The sequence below is a fragment of the Pogoniulus pusillus genome, chromosome 5 (genome assembly GCF_015220805.1).
Source record: "Pogoniulus pusillus isolate bPogPus1 chromosome 5, bPogPus1.pri, whole genome shotgun sequence".
Classification (NCBI taxonomy): Eukaryota; Metazoa; Chordata; class Aves; order Piciformes; family Lybiidae; genus Pogoniulus; species Pogoniulus pusillus.
In genome coordinates, this window is record NC_087268.1 from 22,771,396 (window position 1) to 22,796,568 (window position 25,173).

The 25,173-nt window shown below is 38.4% G+C and overlaps 1 protein-coding gene and 1 long non-coding RNA gene across 4 annotated transcripts in view; one reads left to right on the plus strand and one right to left on the minus strand.

Annotated features, from left to right (window-relative positions):
* Nucleotides 1–25,173, plus strand: part of HERC2 (HECT and RLD domain containing E3 ubiquitin protein ligase 2) — a 118,017-nt gene that overhangs the window by 24,391 nt on the left and 68,453 nt on the right. For 2 of the 3 annotated variants that reach the window (XM_064143509.1, XM_064143511.1), the window contains 17 exons: nucleotides 5,370–5,589; nucleotides 7,169–7,269; nucleotides 7,973–8,129; nucleotides 8,920–9,030; nucleotides 9,341–9,512; nucleotides 10,042–10,215; nucleotides 10,729–10,917; nucleotides 11,556–11,707; nucleotides 12,274–12,431; nucleotides 12,859–12,972; nucleotides 17,230–17,481; nucleotides 19,265–19,458; nucleotides 19,995–20,195; nucleotides 20,814–21,042; nucleotides 21,119–21,243; nucleotides 23,796–23,974; nucleotides 24,799–24,983. In XM_064143509.1, coding sequence (XP_063999579.1) covers nucleotides 5,370–5,589; nucleotides 7,169–7,269; nucleotides 7,973–8,129; nucleotides 8,920–9,030; nucleotides 9,341–9,512; nucleotides 10,042–10,215; nucleotides 10,729–10,917; nucleotides 11,556–11,707; nucleotides 12,274–12,431; nucleotides 12,859–12,972; nucleotides 17,230–17,481; nucleotides 19,265–19,458; nucleotides 19,995–20,195; nucleotides 20,814–21,042; nucleotides 21,119–21,243; nucleotides 23,796–23,974; nucleotides 24,799–24,983 — 2,913 coding nt within the window. The remainder of the gene's footprint in view (nucleotides 1–5,369; nucleotides 5,590–7,168; nucleotides 7,270–7,972; nucleotides 8,130–8,919; nucleotides 9,031–9,340; nucleotides 9,513–10,041; nucleotides 10,216–10,728; nucleotides 10,918–11,555; nucleotides 11,708–12,273; nucleotides 12,432–12,858; nucleotides 12,973–17,229; nucleotides 17,482–19,264; nucleotides 19,459–19,994; nucleotides 20,196–20,813; nucleotides 21,043–21,118; nucleotides 21,244–23,795; nucleotides 23,975–24,798; nucleotides 24,984–25,173) is intronic. The other variant, XM_064143510.1, reaches the window with a different exon arrangement.
* LOC135175417 (uncharacterized) lies at nucleotides 20,419–22,036 on the minus strand. The gene is made up of 2 exons (XR_010302351.1): nucleotides 21,926–22,036; nucleotides 20,419–20,888 (listed from the first exon to the last, which is right to left on the minus strand). It is a non-coding gene; the product is annotated as an uncharacterized LOC135175417 (long non-coding RNA).

The window sequence follows — 25,173 nt, forward strand, 5'->3', positions numbered from 1 at the left end:
GTTTATGCAAATATGGAACAGCAGAGGAATCTATACAAATGTCTGTGTTGTTCCTGGTTGTGTACTGGCTGCTCATTTGTATGCCTTGATTCATTCCATATGTGTCTCTATCAGTGTTAAGGGTTCTAGCTCTTAACATTTAGTATATATCACCATTGGGTGTTTAGAAATGTCTTCAACACACCATGTCTTTGAAGCTATAAAATCAGATTTGAATGCTTTTTGGCTTCACCCAAAAGTGCAGCTTTCCTTTCGGATGCATCCTGGTCTTTTTTAAATTATTTTTTTGAAATTGGTTGTATGTGGGTTTTTGATTGTTATTTGTGGATTTTTTTTTTCTTGCTGTTAAATCTCAGAGCTTAAAATGGTGTAGTCAACTTGCTTTTACTGTGGGTATAGTTTTTATTTCATACCACTTGAGGTCAGGTAATTTTTATTTCTTTAAAAAGTAGACATTGTTCAGCTGGTTAATTGCTGTCTGACTAGAACTACATGGAAGTTTTAATAGCAATGCTGCTCTTCTGTTTTCCATGTAGGACAAAAAGTAAATGAGGAAATAATGCAAATATCACTAAATAAATAAACAATGTACAGTTGAAATAGGATATGGTTTTCTTGTGTAGTCAGATCTGGTTTATGTTAGCAGTGAATTAAGCTATTATGTTGTTAAATCTGTCATGATGTAGCATTTCTAGGGTTTCCTTGTGTATGAGTGAGAGCTAGTTTACAGACAGTGCTGCCTCTTGTTTTTCTGATATTACTGTAGCTGATTTTACTAAGAATTCCTTTAGAGCCAATGCCTAACCGAGCAGGTTAAAATTACCCATGAGATTTTGTTGAGATACGTGTCACAATGAACAGCAGTCAGATATTTCTGCTTGTTTTGTGAGAGAGTTATCACAATGCAGAGCTTTCATTCTGTAAGGGCTATTAGTTACATGATTAAATCTAAATTTGTACTGTGTACAAAAGTGATTAAAAGCAGCTATGGCATTGCAAAAAAAAAAAAGGCATTTTGTCTCACATTTTCTTCTTCAAATGTGTTTCCTGATCTTTTTTTTAAGTTTAGATTTAGAAGTTCTGATAAAAGAATGGATCAGTCAGAGGATGAAATTTGACCTCCTCTGTGTTATATTTCTCAGAACTCCTTCATCTCTGTTTTTACTTTCTTGGAACAGATTTTAACTTGTGTCCTCTCTCCTCCTCCCCCAACTTGAAAGCTGTTGTCCGGCTCCCAAGTATTTTTACACACAGAGGAGTCTCAGTTCTTGCTATTTTGAGCATCAGTTCCAACAAGTTCTGCTCACAATATAAGCCCCAGCCACATAATGAGATGCATTCTGAATGTGCATGCAACTATTCATTATTTCTCTTACCGAATACAAATAAGATGAGGTCTGCTAATGTTCATCTTTTGAACAGGGAGCAGAGAGAAGGAAGATAGAAGCTAAACACCCTTTAGGAATTACATTCTTTGCTGGTATAAAGTAATTCTTGGAATATGTTGAGCTGTATTTCTGAGGAAAATTATGTGTATGTGATAAGATATTTTGTATTTTCCCTGTAACTTCTGAATGCACTCATTCTGTGGCAAGGGCTTGCAAGATCATTAGATGCCTGTTAAGCCAAGCCAACTGCATCCTCTGTATGCTTTTTGTCTGGCGGAAATACTGTGTAGTGGAAGGCGAGAAAGGAGACAGAATATAAAAAACTCTAGGAAATTAGAGCATGTTAGTTCTGCTGCTGACAGGAATGTGTGCTCATTATAACAGTAAATTCTTGCCAAATTCTCTTTGAAATGTCTTGAGTTTTTAGATCTGAAGTCTCTCTGCACTGTTAATGGCTATATTTGCCTTTACGAAAGCTTGTGACTCAACCAAAGTCCTTGAAAATTTTTCAGTTTGATTTTGATATTTTTAAGGTCCTTTCTTTACCAGTTAGAAGCCTGTGGTGTTCCCTACAAGAGCTAATGAAATAAGCATTAAGAAATAATTAAGTGGGTGTTTTATTTATTTAAACTGCTAAAATGGGAGCAAACATGCCTTGCATAGGCTACCTGTCTTAAACTCGTGCCCAGTTAGTCATCTGGCTGTGGCTGAGGTGCTTCAAGAAACTGTTGTCTTTGGCAGCTTGTTTTGCACCCCTTCTTTTTCTGGCATAACCTAAACATGTCACTTCTTAACTCTGCTCTGTCAGCTAATCTAGGTTAAATGGTATTATTTTTTCTTTTAGTGCAGAGAATTTCTGCAGAAAGAATTAATTAGTGAAAATGTGTTAGTTGTTGAGGGGAAGAAGAGATATGATAAATTTTAGCACAAAATGGTATTCTTCTTGTCTATCTCTGCTGCAGCCAGAAACATACCTGATTTTATTTGTTGCTCTCTACTTCACTGACAAGAAAGCAAGATAATGTGCTTTTTAAATCCCTTCAGAAAATGCTATTGTGAGTTTTTTGTTTTGTGAAATGTTGTACAGTCCAAACTGTGGGCTCTTCTTGTACTAAAATGGAATTGAAACTTTGAACCATTTAAACCCTACAGTAATTCAATTTTATTTTATTTTTTGGTCAGGTAAGCCATTTGTCTTCTTGGATTATAAAGTTTGATGTTGAGTATTTTACAGGTTACCCTCAGTGTGTACTGATGACAAATTGGGAATTAATTTTGTAGGTGCTGCTACCAAAGTGGAGTTTGGGGTTTTTTTTTTGGTTGGTGGCTTTTTTTTTTTCACTTTCTGCAGAGAGACAGTATCATGTGTGTAAACAATGGACAGCTTTAAAATTGATACTGCTGGATGTGCATAAATGATATGTGCTTCCACAGGATTCTATTTTCAGAGCATTGAGCGTTCATACAGTAGTGTCACCTACCGCATCAGAATGCCTGGGATGCTGGTAATGGCAGTGCTTTGGTTGATTGAAAGGTGGTTTGAAACATGCAGTTGTAGCCTTCTGGCAGAGGCATCTTGTGCACATCCTAAGTGTTTTTTTTTCTGTAGTCCCCCTGACAAATTTAATAAACACATTATTTTGAAATGAAGGACCTTTTCATCTAGCTCTTCAGTGATCATGAGAGGGTGTACACATCTAGATAACTTACAAGTCAGGAAGGAATAGTGACTGCTGTAGCTCTGTATTATTTTATAGATTCTGCTGAATCTGGCACCTAATGGTTGATTTCTGTATCACCAAAGATAGATTTTTCTCTTCCTCAAACATAGGTGCATTAGTTGGAAGTGCCTTGTTTTTCTTCATTGACTGAACTTACTTTTTTCACATAGATACATGAGCCCATGGTATGGAGAATGACTGCAGAGTGAGATCAGTTACCAAAAAGAGCAATATTTTTCTTTGTGGTGCAGAGTATGGTAGTTTCGTACTTCATTGTTGTATCTTGGTTGTATTCAGAGATTATAGGACTTTGGTGTTCAGGAAAGGCAGAAAAGCCTCCCAAACCCTTATTTTTATGTGTTTTGATGCTTTGTTTAGGGTGAATATGAAACCTGCATGTCAGTATTGACCATGTTCTGTTAGGAAAAGCAAAGGGTAAGGCACACCTAAGGTTACAGCAACAGCCTCAGAATGTGGCATTTTGTGTAAGTCATACTTTGCTGTTCTGAGCAATGCAAACACTTTGTAACTGAGACTTTTTCCTCAAAGTAGTGGTATTTAGCAATCCAGCAAAAATTTGGTTGACCTATCTGGAGATATACTAGAGGTTCAGACTGGGTATCTGTTAAACCTTCCAAGTAAACTTAACACGGCCACAACGTTAAGGAACATTATAAAAGCCAAACCAAACAAATCAAACATGCCTTTGGCATACATCTGTTCTATTTATATGTTGATTTACAATGTGATCTGAAGTAGTTGTATGTATGGAACTTGCTGATACTCAAATGTGCTATAGAGTTCTTCAAGAGTTTTGTAGGGCTGGTATTTAAGTTGGTGTGGCTTCTTTGTATGCTGCTTGAGTCGTGATATAAATGTCTGTAATAGCTGTGCTTTTTAAGGTCTAAATTGCAAGAAATGCTTATTAATGTATTGTTGAAAAAAGTTGTTCTTTATAGTCAGGTGGAAAGGTGTAAATTGTCTCAAGGAAAGGAATCTAACAAGTTATGAAACAGTGAAATGTGAGTAGCAATGTTAAAAACAGGCTGGAGTGATGGCTAAGTGACTGCAATGTGATCTGGTGGCAGAGAAGGCCACTTGAATTCTCTGCTGGGGTAGCAAGGATGCATTGCAGAGTGAGGACAAAACTTCAAAGTACTTTATAGGGATGTAGCTGCAAAACCCATTATACTTAGATAAAATTTTCAACTCTAGGCGCGCTTACAGTAGTCTCTAAAGTTTTGTTTCCTGGAGGCATCTGTTACACACACAAAAAAAAAGGTGTTGATTTCTGTGGTTTGTTTTGTTGTGGATTGTTTATTTTTTTTAAGGTTGTGTCCCATCTTCTCACAAACATTGTTAAATACATGCAGATAGGGGTTTTTTTGGTACCCCTTAGTCAGGTGTCAGTTAAACAAAGGTACTTTGTTTAACAGCAAGGCAGCAAATGTTAATTGGCTTGGTGCAAAGCAGGGTAGGGTGGCCCAGTGATCAGACTGTGAACAAAAAGGTTGAAAAGAGCCCTTCTAAGCATACCTATGAACCTTTCCAAACATACATTTTGTTGATGTTTTTCCCATGCTACAAAGAACACAAAAAATTGTAAAACTACACAATTCCTTTTTTTTTCTTTGGTGCTTGACACTGTGCTTGATACTATGTGCTGTTAGAATACTAGAACTTTGAGCTGCTAGCTGTTTTTTCTGGTTATCGAAGAACTGATTCTCTGTTGTTGGTCTTTTTACTTGCCAAAAGTATTTGAAAGCATCTTAAATTTCTGACATTATTTTTTTCAAAAATTCAGCAACACTTGGCAGTGATCCTAGAGCTTCTGAGAGCAGCTTTGTAACTTGTGAGAAACTTAAGATAATGTGTATCAGTTCAAAATGGAAGTGTATCCTTGCGAGGACTTGTAAGGTGGTTGCTTGCACTTAAGACAAGTCGACCTCTGAGGTCAGATGATGATAAGAATTTGGTAACTTTTAGTGCATAAATATTTTCTGTGGCATAAAATACGAAACTTCGTATGTGTTCACAGCAATAGTTTTGATGATACTTCCCTAAACAGCTATTCTGATTGTGATTATGAAATACTGTGAGTAAGAGATGTGTGCATTAGGTATGGTAACAATGAGTTTCACTACATTTTGAGGCTTAGACTTCTGGTTGGTTCAGAGTTTTCAGTTTGTCTTGATTTTTCTTGACACAGTATATATGAAAGTTGAACACTCATAAAATGATACTTTCCTCTGATTCTTAGATGTGAATGAATTGAAGGAATGCCTTCATGTACTAGTGAAGGAACAACAAACTCTGGCTGCACAAACTGCAACAACAGCTCTTTCAGCTATGAGGCTAAAGCAGAGGCTAGTTATCCTGGAACGATATTTCATTGCGTTGAATAGAACAGTTCTTCAGGAGAATGTCAAAGTTAAGTGGAAAAGCAGTAGTATTCCTCTGCCAGCTGTGGATAAGAAAAGGTAAGAGCATATGCATGAATAAGTGAATACATGAATAAATGATGTTTTTTTTCTTCCTCCTTGTGAAATGTATCAATAAAAAACACTTCTTATTTCTTAATGTAGTTTTTATGTGGTGTTAGCTGCCACACAGCTTTCCTCCTTGGCTGATGATTGCTTATAGCATCGCTGTCTGTACTGTTAGGTTCTTATTGTAATACATTGCTTTAGATGCTGCTCTTAAGGCTGTAAGTGTGTATCTGTTGAGGCATCCCTTTCATTCTACTCAACTAGAAAGTATGAATAAGCCTGTTTTGGAAATTATTCTTATGGAGGTTATGTAGTTCTAATAACTTCATGTTGGTTTTTTTTTGGTCAATGCTTGTTCTGTTAAGGAACCCAACCAATTTAAAAATACAAATACATAAAAGTTAATCATCATTTTCCTTAGCTTGCATGACAAATGCTCTAAGTGTACATCTTATATGAAACTGTTTCTGGGGAACTAACTGAATAAGAAATGATTGGGGATTACTTTCTGTGTCTAAACAGCTTATAGACCTGAAATAGACAACATTAAAGCACATAACATAGGAAACATTAAGAAAGCTGAACAAGGTAGCTGTCTGACAGAATGAGCAATTCAGCCAAGGAAATTTTTGTTAGATTGCTTTGAGCTTAAAAAATGAAAGGAGATAGTAAGTAGATATCATGACAAGTTATTATAGGATTGGAATTCTGACTGATCTTTCTGTAAAAGATTTGTTCTCTCAATCATTCCTCCTCCCTCCCCCCCCAGTTTCGATAAAAAAGAACAGTGGTATGTTTAAATATATCAGACTGCTTAAAATGTTAGTTGGATTTTTTTTTCTCTCTTGAAAAAGTCCTAAGCAATTCACTTTCTTACCACATGAGATCAAAAAGACTTGGTGTCTTTCTGAGAGGAAACAGTAGGGAATCTGTTGTTAAGTACAAAGGAAAGCTTATTTAAATTTACTGTGATTGTTTGCATAAAAAGAAATTTCACAGAAATGTATGTGGCCCCAGTGTGTGTTCAAAAGAGTTCAAACTATTTCATTCTCTTACATGCACCAACACAGAAGCTGCAAAGAAAAAGTTGTAATATTGACCCTTAAGTGGAAAGATAAATGACAAAATTGTTGGAATTACCAGTAACTGAAGATTCATTTAAAAAGCTCCAACCTCTAATCATAGTTTATGTGGTCCAAATTAACTAGAAGTTTATAAACTTCCTGAGTAAATGAGTACATGAAATATATTGACATCTGTATGTTTTGAATACATCATCATAATTTCATTGTGAGTAACTATAGGCTTGTTGATGGCAGTCAGTTATGCCAATGTGATTTTTCTGATGTGAAGCTTTTTGCTCTTGGGGGTGGAATTGGTTGATCTTTGAAGCAGCCGAAGTTGCATTTCAGTTGCTGACATTTTGATGTTGATCACCTTCATTCTCAAGAGACAATTACAATACTTTATGAATAAAAATTGTGTAGTTATATATGCATGCATGTATCTAAATTATCAAATTGTTGAATATTCAAGTTACACAAATAGTTAATACAAAATTATGATTCAGCCCAAGACCTGTAGGCAAAGGTATAGAAGGACTTGCCCGAGTTGGATCCCGAGCAGCACTTTCATTTGCATTTGCGTTCCTTCGTAGAGCCTGGAGATCAGGTAGGTCTGCCATGTGGCATATTGCATATATTTCTTACTGGACTATAGATGATTCATTAAAGCATCTGTGTATATTAAAAAAATGCATAGAACTACATAAATATCAGCAACATTCTTGCTGATCAAAACCATCCAAGGCACTACCAGTGCTCTGTGCTGTGTTGGTATACCTTTGTGCATAGGAAGACACTTTGGGATTTTATGAAGAGAATGTATTTTTAATGCCAGATTTCAGAAAAGGTAAGCTTATTCTCCAGACAAGGTTGATACACTGTATTGCTACGTGATAGTGGCAGCTTATAAATGAAGTTTGGAGTGGTAGTGTGAAACTTGTGTTTAATTTGTCAAGTTGCAGAGGCTATCAAAGATATCATCTTTGCCACTTGAACCTGCTTGTTTTTCTCAGTTTGTGCTGTTTATTCAGAAGGCAGCCGTTTGGCTCACTCTTTGTCCAGCCAGTCCTAGCAGATATCTCAGCAGGCACATAGTGTGAAGAACTGGTTTAAGAGTTGTCACCTTCCTAAACCTATGTTTCTGTTCAGCAGATGGTACTTTAGAGGTCTTGCAGTCAAATGTTATGTGAAAATTGAGAACTTTGTACATATTATTAAGTAACTTAAATAAGCTTGAAGTTAAAAAAAAAAATCATGAAACATTGTGATGTGAAGCCTGGGAGCATAGCCAGTGTTACTGTGTTCCACAGGTGAAGATGCAGACCTGTGTAGTGAATTGCTACAGGAATCACTTGATGCACTCCGAGCTCTACCAGAAGCCTCCCTTTTTGATGAAGGGACTGTATCTTCTGTATGGCTGGAAGTAGTGGAAAGAGCTACTAAATTCCTAAGGTCTGTTGTTACTGGGTAAGTTTCTTTTTTTTCTTTTTTGAGCATTACTGAAGTAGCTGTTAAATGGCAAATATACATCTCTTAGCAGCTGATGACATAAACGTATTTTATGGAAAATTCAAAAGATTGCTTTCCTTTTCTAATGTTATATAAACAAGCAAAAAAATACTGAACTGTTCAAATTATGCTTTAAAATATGAGGCAATTCCTTTAATTGGTTAAGAAAAATCTAAGAATTCTGCCTGTAGATTGACCTGGAAAATAGTGTCATTCATACACAGTGTAGCCACATGAAGAGTGATCTGGTAATACAGTGTATATACACTTAATTGTATCTTTCTAGTATAGTAATGCAGGCTTCTGTGCACATGAAAGAAAATACACTAATGTTGGACTTCTGGTGCTCCTGTTTTAACTCCATTGTTATTTAAGGTAGCTGAACATTACTCTTTTGCAATAGTTACTAGAAATTAATTACCTTTGGAATGTTGGAACATCATCCTTGTAGTCAATATCATAAAGGATATTTGAATTTCACCTGTGAAAAATGTTTTTTGTGATCTTGGCATGTTTAATAGAGCTATAGAGAAGATAATGAAGCTTGAGGCAGTGTTAAAGCCTAGCTGTCACTCGGAAAATTCATTGTGTGGAATGTATCAACTTTTCTCAACTGTTTTCATTTTGTTACCAATTTTATATTTTTCTGTGAGTTTAGTGGTACGTGGTGTATTGTAGATGCTGTTGGTAAGCAAGTATGTATTGTTACAAATTACTTCTTAGTGTATGTTGTTTGACTTTTAAACAGAGATGTGCATGGAACTCCCAGTACTAAAGGACCAGGAAACATTCCATTACAAGATCAGCACTTAGCACTTGCCATATTGCTAGAACTGGCAGTGCAGAGAGGTACACTAAGGTGAGATATATAAGTATGCTAATGCTTAACCATCACAGTCTGTTGGAGGCTGGCCTGGGTAGTGCCTATCTTCAGTTTCCATGAGTTTGGGTTTATCATCACAATTGCAATTCAAAGCGTGTGAATCCTTTCAGTAATCTTAGCTAGATTGCAAAAGCAGTGTTCTGTTATTTTGAGTCTGTTTAAAATTGAAAGCTGTGACATCTGATATTGCTGAACTTCAAAATGTAGAAAATTAATTATATGGATAGCCTAAAACAACATTTTTTAGGAATGCTTGTTCTTAGATGGTGTAAACTTCCTCTTTCAGCCAAATGCTGTCTGCAGTTATGTTGTTGCTTCAGCTCTGGGATAATGGAACAAGGGAGACAGATAATGAACGATCTGCACAGGGAACGAGTGCACCACTTCTACCTTTACTACAAAGATTTCAGAGTATAATATGTAATAAAGACATGCCCAATGCTGAGGAAGAGATTCAGGTACTTACCTTTTGAATTCTTAATGTTGAATTTCATTTGTCTGCCTACAGTGATTATAAAATCCAAAGAAACTTTGGAGTAGTGTTTTTCCTTAAGATGTATGTACACCATCTTTGGGTTTGTATGTGTTTGAGTTTCTTGAGGTAGCAGGAGAAATGTCCCAGTATGGTTAGATGTGAGCATTGTGTTTCAGTGTTAAAGCTTTTGTGATAACTAGAGATGTAGACAGTTAAACTTTTCTGCATACTAGCATTGTTTTTAATTATGTTTGAAGTTAGTTGTACTGTGACTCTTAATGATTATTATCGGCATTAATAAAACATAGTTGATCAGTTGTTTTATTACGCTTGTAGCTGTCTCTTCACAATATGTCTCTATTTTCTCAACAGAGGATGTGCAGAGTTAATTTGATTTCTCTTGAACTTGTGCAGATATTCAGCATATGTGAAATATATTGTGTATCTGTATGTGACATCGGTATGGAAATACCCTGAATATTCTTCTGACTGCTTTTTTTCCTCTTCTGTAGCTCCTGACTTACCCCCTGAGTCCAAATGAAAGTTTTCTAAGATACTTGACTCTACCACAGGACAATGAGCTAGCGATTGATCTGAGACAGACAGCAGTAGTGATCATGGCTCATTTAGATCGTCTGGCCACTCCCTGTATGCCTCCACAGTGTAGCTCTCCTACATCTCATAAGGTAACTGTTTGCAACATCGAATTTCGTAAGACATTTTTCCTAAAAGTTTAACTGATCTTCACTTTTGATAGAAGACAAATCCTAAATTTCTTCAAATTCCTTTTTTGATTTTCAGAAGGTAACCTTGAGTTGCCCAAGTGTGTCTTACATTAATATTTCCTTTTACATCAGCACTCTTTCAGTCAGCCTTGGAGTACAATTTGATGGTTTGTGAACCATTATCACAGCACTATGGCTAATTCTGACATATTTTGAACTGCTTCCTGTGTTTATCAGAGTAAATATTCAGGACTAGATTTTTTTATTTTAAATGTTAAGAGTCTGAGGTATGAAAAATAAAATAAAAAAAACCCCAAACTTCTGAGCTCGCTTTATTGACTAGTGGCAGTAATTACTATCACAGATTTGAGTGTGTTTGGCATATGTTTAGGTTTTAAAAAAATAGTCTGCTCTGTGCAGTTTAATAAGTAGCATATTTCAAAATTAGTGCTTACAGTATTTCTTGTCTTCCAGGGGTCTCTGCAAGAGGTCATTGCTTGGGGTTTAATAGGTTGGAAATATTATGCTAATGTGAATGGTCCAATTCAATGTGAAGGACTTGCCAATCTTGGCATTGTTCAGGTTGCCTGTGCAGAGAAACATTTTCTAATATTATGTAGGAATGGACGAGTTTATACACAAGCATACAACAGCGATACCCTGGTGAGTGATTTTTCACCTGCTTGCATTACTTCTGTATTACTTCATAGCATAAGTCTGCTCCTTTAACATTTTACAGTATTTTGTAAGAGCAGATAGAGGCATGCTTTGTTTTTTTTCAGCTTCTGTGTTGTTTTTGAAGCTTCAGAAAGAGCGATTTTCATCTCTTGTATTGATTTGAGGAAATGCATCTGGTTTCTGTAATTTTTTATCAGGCTAGAGGTTATGAATACAATGATAATTGCTTTCATTGGTATGCTGGCCTTGTAACAACTTAGAAACTGGCAGATACGCAATGGCATTTATTTTTCAGTCATGTAACATTGTGCCTGAACTCTGTAGTTTCTCAAAACCATACTAGAACAGAAATATTTGTCACTTCAGTTGCCCATTGAACACCATTTTCTTATATACTGAAGAGCCTATGAGGATGGTAACAAGAAACTTCAAAGCACTGTTGTTGTCAGACTGAAATAGCAGATCTGACCTTTTTTAAATCTCATTTATACCTCTGCCTAATTAACTTGAATGCACAGTTAGAATAAAACCTTAGGAAATGTTCCCTAGTTGTTGTGCATATAGACAAGCGATGGAAAAGACGAGCGGTTTTTGAGAGTGTATTGCTTTTGCTTGGTTCACAGGGACCACAGCTGGTGCAGAGTCTCGCTTCCAGAAACATTGTGAAGATAGCAGCTCATTCAGATGGTCATCACTATCTTGCTTTGTCAGCAAATGGTGAAGTTTTCTCTTGGGGTTGTGGAGATGGTGGAAGATTAGGTCATGGGGATACAGTGTATGTAATAATAATTTGTTTATCAGTGTTCTGAGTTCATAGTAAAAGCTATTTAGTTGTGTATATAAACACATTCACACAATCTTCCAACATTGATTCAGATGTCACCATTTTCTATGCAGGCATGTTGTATGTATCATGCTCTTTTCCCCCTCTTTGTTATGCAGTAGCATTACTATACTGCTTTTGAGTAGAAGTCTTCTGTATGAATATAGTGTTGCAAGTGTCTGCCCCCAGTGCTGAATTCCCTGTGAAGGGTTAGCAGTGTCATGAGATAGTTCAGCTATAATAACTAAGATAATCTTTATTTATAATAGACTATTTTTTAATAAACACTACATTAATTTGAAATGGAAATAATAGTTGTCAGACCTTCCTTCAAAGGTTTGCATGTTGTTGAACAATCTGAACTTAATTTTTATGGCTCTATTTATGTATTGATACTTCAGACTAATAATGAGATTTGCAGATGGAATTGCACCAATTGTTGTCTGACAAGGGAGTGTCACATTTTAGCATCTACTCATCAGATCACCTTTTCTGAGATAATGTCATCTTCTCTTTAGCCCTCTGGAGGAGCCTAAGATGATATCTGCTTTATCTGGAAAGCAAGCTGGGAAACATGTTGTTCATATTGCATGCGGAAGCACCCATAGTGCAGCTGTTACTGCTGAAGGAGAGCTGTATACATGGGGGCGAGGAAACTATGGCAGACTTGGTCATGGTATGTTACCTGATACCTTGAAGTGAGCTATTTGTTGAACATTTGTTTAGTGCCTGTCTTGAATCATCTATTCAGTGTAGCTAAAGCTGATTTGAGAACCAAATGTAGTTTCACAGGAATTGAAATAGTTGTGGGAGGGATTGTCTCAAAACCACTACATTTCTGTGAAGTATGTGAAAATAAGCAGTAGAATGGAGAAGAAAATTCTACACTGATCTCTTTTCCCTTCCTTGTGAAGCAAATACTATCTCATGGGCTAAATGTATACCTAGGAAGTGATAAAGGAGCTAACAAGTTACGATGCTCAAATCTGAAAAGAAAACCAAACCATCACACTCCCCAACAAAACACCCACAAGCAAAAAAAACCCAGAAAGAATCTCCCACACCTGCTTTGTTTTGCTTCTCACAACTGCTTTGTTTTGAAGGTTCCAATGAAGATCAGACCATCCCGATGCTGGTCACAGGGCTGAAAGGACTCAAAGTTATTGATGTTTCTTGTGGGAGTGGAGATGCTCAGACTCTTGCAGTTACTGAAAACGGTTAGTAGTAAAATGCTATTTAATGCTTCACATTTATCTTTTCTTCCTTTCATTCTGATGAAGTTTATACTGCAGATATGCTTATTTCTAGTGTCTTGAACTGTGTAAGAATTTGAAGCTGAAATTCCTTTGGGGGAAATACATATATGTGCATTTGTACATTTTGCATGATCATGTATGCAGATATATTTCCATGCAATATGTTTATTATGAATATGTAAATATGTAATAAGAGCCTTCAGCCTGCTACCTTGCAGCATGCTGGGGACACACAAGAACTCTAAAGTCTTACAGATATGTACCATGGGGATCAAGTAATAAGGAATCAGCACATGCAGAACTTACTGCTAGGTTGGTGGCCATGAAAGTGTCTGGGAATAGTCAGACTGCAAGAGTGAAATGCAATAGATTAACTCCCTCCCTGAAATGCTTATATACCCGTGTATGGAGCGTGGGAAATAAGCAGGGGGAGCTGGAGATCTGCATTAGGCTGGATGACTATGACATAATTGCCATCAGTAAAACATGGTGGGACAGATCCCACGACTGGAATGTTGCTATGGATGGCTATGTACTGTTCAGGAAAGGTAGACCAGCAAGAGGAGGTGGGGGAGCTGTTCTCTATGTGCTAGAGCAACTGAAATGTGCTGCGTTCTGTACAAGGAAGGAGGCAGAGTGGGTTGAAAGCTTGTGGGTAAGAATTAAGGGATATGGGAAAGGAAGTGAAATTGTTGTAGGTGTCTTATTATGGACCACCAGACCGGGAGGAAGATGTTGATGTGGCCTTCTACAGACAATTGGAGGTAGCCTCTGGAGCTAACTCCTTGGTACTCATGGGTGACTTCAGTCACCCTGATATTTGCTGGAAAGCTCACACAGCCAGTCCAAAAGGCTCTTGCAGGATATCAATGGTAACTGCTTGATGCAGGTAGTGGAGAAAGCAGCAAGGAGAGGTGCACTGCTGGACCTTGTATTAACTAATAAAGAGGGGCTGGTTGAGGACGTTAAGGTTGGAAACAGCTTTGAGGACAGTGATCAAGACATAGTGCAGTTTAGTATTATACAGGGTAGAAGCAGACCAACAAGTAGAATTGCAGCCCTGGACTTCTGCAGAGCTAACTTTGTGCTCTTCAGAGACATGCTTGCAGAAATCCCATGGGCTAAGGATCTGGAGGGTAAAGGAGCCCAAGAAAGTTGGTTAATTTTTAAAAGCTACTTCCTCCAAGTCCGAGCTAGGTGTGTTCCCCTGAGTAAAAAGTCTGGTTGATGTGCTAGGAGACCTGCATGGCTGAGCAAGGAGCTCCTGAAGGAAATTTCAGGTACAATTCATGGAAGAAGAACAATTCATGGGAGAACTATAGAGAAGTTGTCAGGGCATGTAGGACGGCAACAAGGAAGGCCAAAGCTCTCTTGGAACTGAAGCTGGCAAAGGAAGTAAAAGAGAAGAAAGACTTCTTCAAATGTATCAATAGGAAAAGGAAGAATTAGGGAAGGTGTGGGGGCACTGCTGAATGAGGAGGCAGCCTTGATAACTGAGGATGAGACAAGGCAGAGTTGCTGAATGCCTCCTTTGCTTCAGTCTTTACACCTAAGGCTGAACTCCCCTATGTTCTCCAGACCCTGGATGAATGAGAGGAAGCCTGGAGGAGGGAGTGATCCCTACTGGTCAGTGCAGACTGGGTTAGGGATCAGTTACACAAACTGAACATTCACAAGTCCATGGACCCTGATGAAATGCACCCAAGGGTGGCTGATATTACTCTGCCACTGTCTGTCATTTTTGCCAAATTGTGGCAGACGGGAGAGGTGCCTGAGGACTGGAGGAGAGCCAATGGCACTCCAGGCTGCAAAAAGGGCAAGAAAGAGGTTGCAGGGAAGTGTTCAACCAGTCAGCCTCATCTCCCTCCCTGGAAAAATGGAGTGGCTCCTGCTGGAGGGCATCTCAAGGCACTTGGAAGAGAAGAAGGTTATCAGGAGTAGTCAGCATGGATTTACCAAGGGAAAATCGTGCTTGACTAACCTGATAGCATTCTATGATGCCGTAACTGAATGGGTAGATTGAGGAAGACTGGTGGATGTAGCCTACCTTGACCTTAGGAAAGTCTTTGACACCGTATCCCATGACAACCTAGTGAGCAAGCTGAGGAAGTGTGGAATGGAAGAGCAGGCAGTGAGGTGGATTAGGAACTAGTTACAAGATAGAGTTCCAAGAGTGGTAATCAATGGTGCCAGCTCCAGCTGGAGAGATGTAACCAATGGAGTCCCCCAGGGATCAGTGCTGGGTCTAGTCCTGTTCAACATCTTCATCAATGACATTGATGAGGGAACAGAGTCTGCTGATGACACCAAACTGGGAGGCTTGGCTGATACAGCTGAAGGCTGTGAGGCCATCTAGTGAGACTTGGACAAATTGGAGAGCTGGGCAAAGAGGGACCAAGTGAGGTCAACAAGGACAAGTGCAGAGTCCTGCACCTGGGGAGGAATAACAAACTGCACCAATACAGGCTGGGAGGTGATCTGCTGGAAAGCAGCCCTGTGGAGAGGGACCTGGGAGTCTTGGTGGATAACAAGTTGTCCATGGGACAGCAATGTACTCTTGTGGCCAAGAAGGCCAATGGGATCCTGGGGTGTATTCAGAAGAGTGTGTCCAGCAGATCAAGGGAGGTTCTACTCCCCCTCTACTCTGCCCTGGTGAGACCTCATCTTGAATACTGTGTTCAGTTTTGAGCTTCTCCGTTTAAGAGGGACAGGGATCTGCTGGAGAGGGTCCAGCAGAAGGGTACAAGGATGATAAGGGGCTTGGAGCAGTGCCTTATGAGGAGAATCTGAGGGACTTGGGCTTTTTAGTCTGGAGAAGAGAAGACTGAGAGGGGATTTAATAAATGTTTATAAATATCTGAGGGCTGAGTGTCAGGAGAGGGGACATAAGCTCTTCTCACTTGCTCCCTGTGATAGGACAAGGTGCAGTGGACATAAGTTGTAGAACAGGAGGTTCCACCTCAACACAAGGTGAAACTTCTTTACTATAAGGATCACAGAATACTGGAACAGGCTCCCCAGAGAGGCTGTGGAGTCTCCTTCTCTGGAGACTTTCAAGGCCCGTCTGGAAAGCCCTCTGTGACCTGAGCTAGACTGTGTGGTCCTGCTCTGGCAGGTGGGTTGGACTCAATGATCTCTTTGGGTCCCTTCCAACCCCTAACATCCTTTCATCCTGTGATATATTTCAGTTTATGCAAAAAGTACTACATACATGTACATAAAAGTCTGTCTCTTGCTCATAGTGCAAATAACTCACATTGTCACAGCAGCCAGATTTTGAGTAGGAGAGTTGTCTGTGTTGACCCTTGGGAAGTGCCAAGGAGAGGTTGTATTGAAGTTCTGCTTCCCAGCAATCTGAGCAAAGTGCCTAGGGTGAGACAGCTTAAAAACCTGAATTCCTCTTTGTGAGGTTAAGCCCCAGAGTCATACCTCAGAAAGCAGCTGGTGCTTGGGAGCTAGCTGTTATTTTAAAATGCAGCTGGTAGTGGTGATATGCAGCATTTAATAGCTGAAATATTTGCTCATCCAGGAAATGGAAAGCCATTTTTGGCTGAGACGTTTTTGTGGGTACCAGCTTGTGCAAGTAGAGAACATAAATTCATCAGAAAATCAACCAAGACTTTCTCTTTTTGAACATGAATGGTTTTACCTTTCTTGAACCTTTCATTAGGCAGAATGACTTGAGTTATGTCTAAGTTCTTGCATCAGGGCTTAGATTTTGTATTCTTTTGATACACACTACTAAATATATAATGACAAGAATTGAAAGTTAAAACAGATTTTGCTGACAACTTGACTATTTACTTAGGAAAAAGATTTTGCAAGTTCTTATAAATAAGAAGGTAGATATTACATAATAACAACAGAAGGCAGATTTTAACCAGAGATCATATTGCAGGCTTGATTAACAATAAATCCTATACTTAACATGTTTTTAAGACCTTCTTGTGCACTGGTGGTTTTTCATTACATCTTATGTGTTACACGCATATCAGTGTTACACACATTTTATCAATGTGAAAACTTCAAGTCTTTTTCTTTCCTCTTATTTTCATGAACAATAGAAATTAATTTATAGTAATTCCTAACTTAGAGAATCTCATTTTTTTGGTGAATACTGGTGGCTTTATGACATTTAAAAAAAGTTATTTTATGTCAAAATACGTCACTATTATATGTCAAAATAAGTATTTTTGTTTTCTTTCTCTTGATTTAAAGGTCAAGTGTGGTCTTGGGGTGATGGAGATTATGGAAAACTGGGAAGAGGAGGCAGTGAAGGTTGCAAGACTCCCAAGTTGATAGAAAGACTTCAAAAACTGGATGTTGTGAAAGTACGCTGCGGGAATCAGTTTTCTATTGCTCTAACCAAAGATGGCCAGGTCTACACCTGGGGGAAGGGTGACAATCAGAGACTTGGGCATGGAACAGAAGAGCATGTTCGATATCCCAAACTGCTGGAAGGCTTGAAAGGTAAGTACCGTAGCTGGAAATACTCCAAAGTTCTTTTGCTGTTGTTGGAGTCTTTTACCAAACACTACTGGTCTGAACTCTGAGGCCTATGTACTCAGTCATATTTTATGTTGATTCAGTTGAAAAAGGTAATGGTGCACATTTCCCATTGCTTCTGTGTTCACACCTTTAAAATTGTAGTAGAATTAAAGACTCTGTTTTAGGATTATTTTAATGCTACTTGTCTTGTGTTGTCTTTATTCTGACTGGTTTTCTTCTATTGGGTTCACATAAATGACTACTTAAAATGTATTTAAATACATTGTAATATATGTTCTTAGATTAAGGCATATGAAATCAGAGGCAATAAGTAATGTGTTAAATTTCTGGTTTTGCCAGTACTTTTGACTAGTTTGTGACACAGGAAGGATTATTTCTTCCACTGGTGAGAAAGCAGAGATGCTGTAGGGGAAGATGAGGAAGGGAACCTCTTTTATTGCTTTGTCTTTCTTAAAATTGTTATTCATATATGAGGAATGATCTGATTGAAAGTAACTTCTGAACTATAACTGCAGTGTAACTTTATGCTTGGTTTATAGATGAGGATGAGATTTTTTAATAATATCTTCCTTAAAAGTATCTAAGGACGTATATAAACTAGATTTTTAAAAAATAGCTTTTTAAAGACTTGTGAACTCTTGTACTTAGGCAGTCACTGCAAGGTTGAAGCAGATGATTTATTTAATCTTTGCTTACAGGTTTAACTGCAAGGCCCAAACATATAACTAAGTTAAATTTCACTCAAATCTAATATGCCACTATCACACATTTTTGTGCATAAAATGGAAGAATGTGCTGTTACAGTTTAAAAGCAAGAATATGCCATAACAACCTGAAAAGTGCACTAAACATTACACATGCAACCTAAGGTTACAAACTTAGAACATGCTAAATATTTGCTTAACTTTCCAGGTAAGGGCTCTCAGTCCCAGGAAAGCGTGCTCTTGGCTGGTGTCCTGACCAAGACAAAAAGGTCTCTGTGCAGGCTAGATGTAGTGCTGGAGAGGCAGCTCCTGGTTTCTAACCCAAATCTTAAGGCTTTTATCCCCTAATTTATGTGACTATGGGCCAAACTATACTAGAGTGGGTTATGCCACCTGACGTGTTTGTATCTGGCAGTGTCTTGAAGTTTCCCCTTCTCTTTCTTTATCCATGGGTAGAGTTCACTTACATGCTTTTCATTTACTTCTTTTTGGCTGATCTTACGATTGTCTGGATACACAGGACTACTGGCTAAAACCAACTCTGAACTCTCCCCAGCTTCTTTTTATCTTAGTTTTTTGGGCAACGGTGTAGTGGCTTGAATTGAGACTCAGGGAATACTATTGAGGGATTCCAAGGCTCAGCGCAGCAGTACCCTGTTTGGTGTGTGACTTGTGGATAGCTCAGGGCTGAGCTACTTACACAGCTCCCCATGGTTTGCGTCTGTATAGACAGTGCCTCAAGGCAAAGGGGTCACTTCTACAACAACCTGTGATTCACTTGTGTTCACTAGACATTATCAGAACTTGTTTAGAACCATGAACCAGACAATCCATACAGTCTTTGAAGAATCTTTAAATATTTGGTTTATCTTTTGCTGTACTCTTCTAATGCTCTACTAAGACAAAGATGAGACTTAACTATGAACACTTCACACATGTCAAGAATTTTTGTAATTAGCACAGTTTTCCTCACCTCTGATATTTTTCTCTTAATGATTGTCATCTTGATTGTGGTCAATATTTGTCATCTTTTTTATCAGGAAAAAAGGTGATAGATGTGGCAGCTGGCTCTACCCATTGTTTAGCACTGACTGAAGATAGTGAAGTTCACAGCTGGGGAAGCAATGATCAGTGCCAACATTTTGATACTTTGCGAGTCACCAAACCAGAGCCCAGAGCTCTCCCAGGATTAGACAGAAAACATATAATTGGAATTGCTTGTGGGCCTGCTCAGGTAAGTTCTTTATTTTGAAGTATTAATTACAGTTTGTCACTAAAACTAGTTCTGCACAGTAATCTTAACCCCTCTTTATGTGCTCACCTGATTTTTTTTTTATTTCATTCTTATTTCTTACTGTGAAGGCTTTGTAAAAACAAATTTTGTGCAGTTCCTCTGCCAACAAGAGATGACAAGTTTTCCCTCTATTGAGTATTCCGAGAAGTAGCTATTCACCTATTTTGTTTTTCATCTGATAGAGCAATGGAAGAGTTGCGAAGCAGAATGTTTCCTGCAGCAGAGCTAGGAAGGTATCTGAATTGGCATGACAGCAATTTGGGAAATGTGATAAGGGTTTTTTTTTTCATGGAATTGGTAGGGTTTTAAGTCTATTTAGAAGGATGAGAGTGGAGGGTTTTCTTCAGCAGATATGCTGATGTTTCTGCATCTTCTATTACTGTTAGAAGGCAAATCTTAGCTTTACACTCCTATCTCTAATCTGTGTCATATTTGGGAAATAACTGTTCAACTTCTTATGTTGTTTCCATTTATAGAGTTTTGCTTGGTCATCATGTTCAGAGTGGTCAATAGACTTGCGGTTGCCTTTTGTGGTGGATGTTTGCCCCATGACATTTGAGCAGCTGGATCTGTTACTAAAACAAGTGACAGAGGGGATGGATGGCTCCTCTGACTGGCCTCCCCCTCAGGAAAAGGAATGTATGGCTGTGGCAACATTAAACCTTCTAAGGCTTCAGGTATGTTAAGTTTCTTATGCATTGAGCAGTCATTGAGTTAAATGTTTCACTAAATTGCTTGGATTAAATAGTGGAGGTTGTGTGATTTAAAACATTTCTTATAATTGAAGAGGTGAAATCAGTACAGTATCATTTTCTGCTCTTTGAAATCCAGCAGCTAGTGGTTGGTTCATTCTTAACAGTGTTTTGGGCCGCATTAAAGTAGAACTATAAAACCAAAATGTAAATGGATGTATGTTGTATATTCACTCAATAAGCCATACACTCAGAGATTCGAAGCATTTCAAAGACTTTTAAATAGCATTTTTAAGAGTGTCCTCTTTAGAAGGTATCTGACAGTCACTGAAGTTGTGCTACTTTCCTGGCATACTGTAGTGAAGAAGAAACAGCTTAGGTTATTCTTCAAGTTCAGAGTTTTAGGAGATAAAGTGAAATGTAGTTCATAGTCTTTGAATAGCAGTTGAAATTCAGGATGTGTTTGGTTTTTACCCAGATGAAAGTTACTGTCTTGGTCAGTGAATTTACTCAGTTGCTTCAAGATTTTTTTCTTTTTTTCCTTTGAGATTTACATCTCTCCTTAATTACAGTTTGTCCTTTTTCTTCCCTTTGTTTTCTTAGCTTCATGCTGCCATTAGTCTTCAGGTGGATCCAGAATGCCTTGGCTTAGGTTTGGGCAGTATCCTGCTCAATAGCCTGAAACAGACAGTGGTAACATTAGCAAGCAATGCAGGTGTTCTGAATACCGTGCAATCGGCTGCTCAAGCTGTGCTGCAGAGTGGATGGTCTGTGTTGCTGCCAACAGCAGAAGAGCGGGCTAGGGCTCTCTCAGCGCTCTTACCCAGTGGAGGTTGGTTCTAAGGTTTTAAACTTTTTGGTTTTTGTGCTTGCATTTGTAGTTCATTAATAGTTTTTTGCATTCTTAGTTTCAGGAAATGAAATGAATGTAAGTCCAGGACGTAGATTTATGATTGACCTTTTAGTGGGCAGCTTGATGGCTGATGGAGGCTTAGAGTCTGCACTAAATGCTGCTATTACTGCAGAAATCCAGGTATGTTTCAACATATTTGCAGTTCTGTTTATAGAGAGTAAGGTCTATCAAGTGTTTCCTGAAGTTTGTGGACTAGTGTTATCCTCTTGTGACCTGAAACTTAAGCCAATGTTTATATGGAAGCATGAATCATACTCTCCTTTCTAGTAGACTGGTTTTGTTTTGCCTAGAGTGATGATTGTAACAATGGTAACAATCTTTTTCATAAACCTCTGTAATGGGACCATAATTTTACAAAGCACTTAACACCTTTCTTGTGGATTCTTGAGATCTTCCCTTCCTTGAATTCACCTATATCTCTCCAGCAGAAATTTCACCCTTACTACTTCAGAATTCAACATGAATGAATTCTTTGCAGCATTCCAAATTTTCATAGGTTCCATTTCAAAGTGCTTTAAACGTTTGACAGATACTGACTATGCGTGGTGGTTTGGCTGTTACTCGCCCCCCCACACTTTAGAAGGTACCCCAGCTAACTCAGCCGGACTCTGGGAATATAAATGAAGCTATTTATTTACAGCTAGCACAATATACAAGCAGATCTTTACAGTATATACAGTTATATACAGAAATATACAAGTTAAAAGTAATACAGAGACACAACTCCCCTCCCAGAAACCTTAGTGCCCAGGAGGGACTCTCAACCACCCCCACACCTTCCCCCTGCCCCTCTCAACCTTACCCCAGTCTTAAGGAAGAATAGAGGCTCAGCCAAGAGGTTAAGAAGCAAAGGTGAGTTGCAGGAGATGTTAGGGAGATGCAGCTCAGTCAAAGCCCAGCCCGAGAGTGAAAACAAAATGGCGAAAATGTTATCTAATGTTTTCCCTTCTTGTTCCCATACATCTCAGCGAGACTGTGAGGGAAGTTGACACCACAATTGTTTTCCTTTTCACAGCTAAATTATCTACTTTTTCTCACCAAAACATTCTAGCCTGCTTCAAACTAGCACACTATGACAAAGACTATCCTTATGCTTAAGGGATGATACATCTATGCAGACTGCTTTAAATTGCCATATTTATGTAAACATGTGTGTGAAAATAAAAACATGGTTTTTGCTTGCTTCTTAATTTTATTCTTGAAAGTGTATTTTCTCTTTTATGATGCAGAGAAAATGCATGCATGAAGTTTTACATGAATGCATAACCTAGCATTAAAATTTTTGGCTGTGTTTAAAGATATGCAGGCCCTCTTGATTTCTTAACAAAGTCTCCTGGTTGACACACTGGAGGGAATGGATGTCATCTAGAGGGATGTGAACAGGCTTGGGAGGTTTAACCATGCCAACCTTATGAAGTGCAACAACCCAAGTGCAAGATCTTACACCTGGGCAATCCCAAACACAGATATAGACTGAACACTGAGTGATCTGAGAGCAGTCTTGAGGAGGATTTGGGGTTGTTGGTTGATGGAAAAAACTCAACTTGAGCCAGCAATGTTTGCTTGTAGCCCAGAAAGCCAGCCGTCACCTGGGTTGTGTCAAAAGGTATAACTAGCAGGGTGAAAGAGGTGTAGATTCTCTTTCTCTACTCTGCTCTCATGAGATCCTATCAGGAGTATTGCATCCAGTTATGGGGCCCCCAATGCAAGGAGGACATCAGACCATTGGATTGGGTCCAGAGGAGGGCCACAAAGGTGATCAAGTGATTGGAGCACCTCCCCTATAGCTGAGAGTTTGGGCTATTTAGCCTGCAGAAGGGAAAGCTCTGGGTAGACCTTTGAGTGGCCTTCTAGTGTATGAAGAGGGCCTACATGAAAGCTGGGGAGGGACTTTTTACAAGAGCTTATTGTGATAGGGCAAGGGGGAATGGCTTTAAGCTGGAAGTGGGATATTGGAAAGAAGTTATTTACAGTGAGGGTGTTGAGATGCTGGGACAGATTACACAGGGAAGTTATGGATGCCCCTTCCTTGGCCAGGTTGGACTGGACCTTGAGCAACCTCTGGTGGAAGGTGTCCCTGCCCACGGCAGATGATCTTTAAGGTCCCTCCTAACCCAATTCATTCTATGGTTTTCATTGTAGCATAGGTCAGAGATGCTGGAGCCAGCTTCAGGTATCTGCTGGAAGTGATCTAGGTGGTGGCACTCAGCACTGCAGGTTAATTTACATTGTCTGAAATCTGATTCAGTTGGATTCCATAGAGTTCTGTATGACTATAGCTCTGCAATGGACTGGATTTGTTACTTTGACAAATAGAGAGTAAGCACGTCTTCAGTTGTACACTGCAGCAGCTGCTGGCATGTGTAAATGTACAGAGAGCAGAAGTCAGTTGTTGCGTTGGTGGAAACTGGACTTGGAGTTTGTCTGCTATTGTTTCTCTTCCCACACAAACCACACACACACTCCATTCTCCCTTTTTATATATGTATTTAAAAGGTGTGCCCATGTGTTAGTTATGGAATATATGGTACACAGTGGCAAGAATTGTTTCATTTCTGGCATAGGAAAAAGTAACTTGTCCTGTTGTTGTGAATAGTCGTTAACAAAATGTTTCACAATGTTTTCAGTATGGTAGTTTGTGTGCTTTCTTTAGCTTGTTTTACTTTTTTTAGGATATTGAAGCAAAAAAAGAAGCGCAGAAGGAAAAAGAAATTGATGAACAAGAAGCAAATGCATCAACACTTCACAGGAGCAGGACTCCATTGGACAAAGACCTTATTAATACTGGAATCTATGAATCAGCTGGAAAACAAAGTTTACCATTAGTTCAGTTAATTCAGCAGTTACTAAGGTAATTTATTTGCATTATTTTATTTTATTTTGGAAGATTTGTTTAGTTATGAAATAGTAAACTTTAAAGGATGTCTAATTTTAGTTGTCAAACAGTCTCCTGCTAGCATTTTAGCTCTTCAGAAGTAAAAACATTGAATGTTGTCCTAGCTTGTCTATAGTTATGCAGTTTTATGCTTGCTAAGCAGGAAAGTTCTATATTTAATTGCTTGATTTTTAAAAAGACTTACTCCCTTGCTTTTAAGGTTTTGATACTTCTTGTACTCTGAAAGTCTGTGTAACAAATATAGGACAAATGTTCAAAAGCCTGTCCTTTATGAAGTATGACAATTAGCAACATTGTTTTTAGAACTGAGTATTTCACCTTAAGGAGATTGTAGCTATGTCTGTAAATGGAGAAGCAACCTGAATTTAAATTCCTGACACCAAGGAAGAGATGCGAATACATAACCAATAGGGTGCTAAGGAGAACGCTGCTTTATGTCAACTACATCAGTATTTAACACATAACAGATGTAGCAGGAGGTAAATGTGAGATTATTAAGAGTGTTTTTTTCCTGCTTTTTCACTGATTGCCTAGTGCTGTCTGTCAGATTGTTTCTTGTATTGAGTGATTAATGCCAAAAGAGTAAAACTGACGTACCTTATGAATCCTGTTAAAATGCCCCTCCAAAACCCACCAACTATATGGGTACTGTTGTTACAAACAAGGGAACATCCTGTATATATTTGTGTGAAACTCTAGCACTTAACCTGTGTTGCTGTGAATTGTCTTTGTTATTGGCTCTCTTTTAAATACCTGATAATACTTATTATACCAATTAGGAACATTGCTTCACAGACGATAGCCAAGCTAAAAGATGTTGCTCGTCGCATTTCTTCCTGCATGGATCATGAGCATAATAACAAAGAGAGATCTGCTTCTCTGGACCTGTTGCTCCGTTTTCAGCGTCTGCTTGTTAGTAAACTTTACCCAGGAGATTGTGTTGGGCAGGTCCCTAGTGCATACAGTAAGTAACTATGTTTAAAAGAAAAAAACCCTCCTCTTCTGTAATACCTTTTACAGGATAGCAAAGTCTTATTTTAATTTTTCTTCTTGTCTCATTTAGAAGCCTAGCTACTTAGTCTATCTAAAAAGAGTTTGAAAGTAGATTCTTTAAATTGTTTTCAGTAAAGGAAATTTTCTCTTTGGAAGGTAAT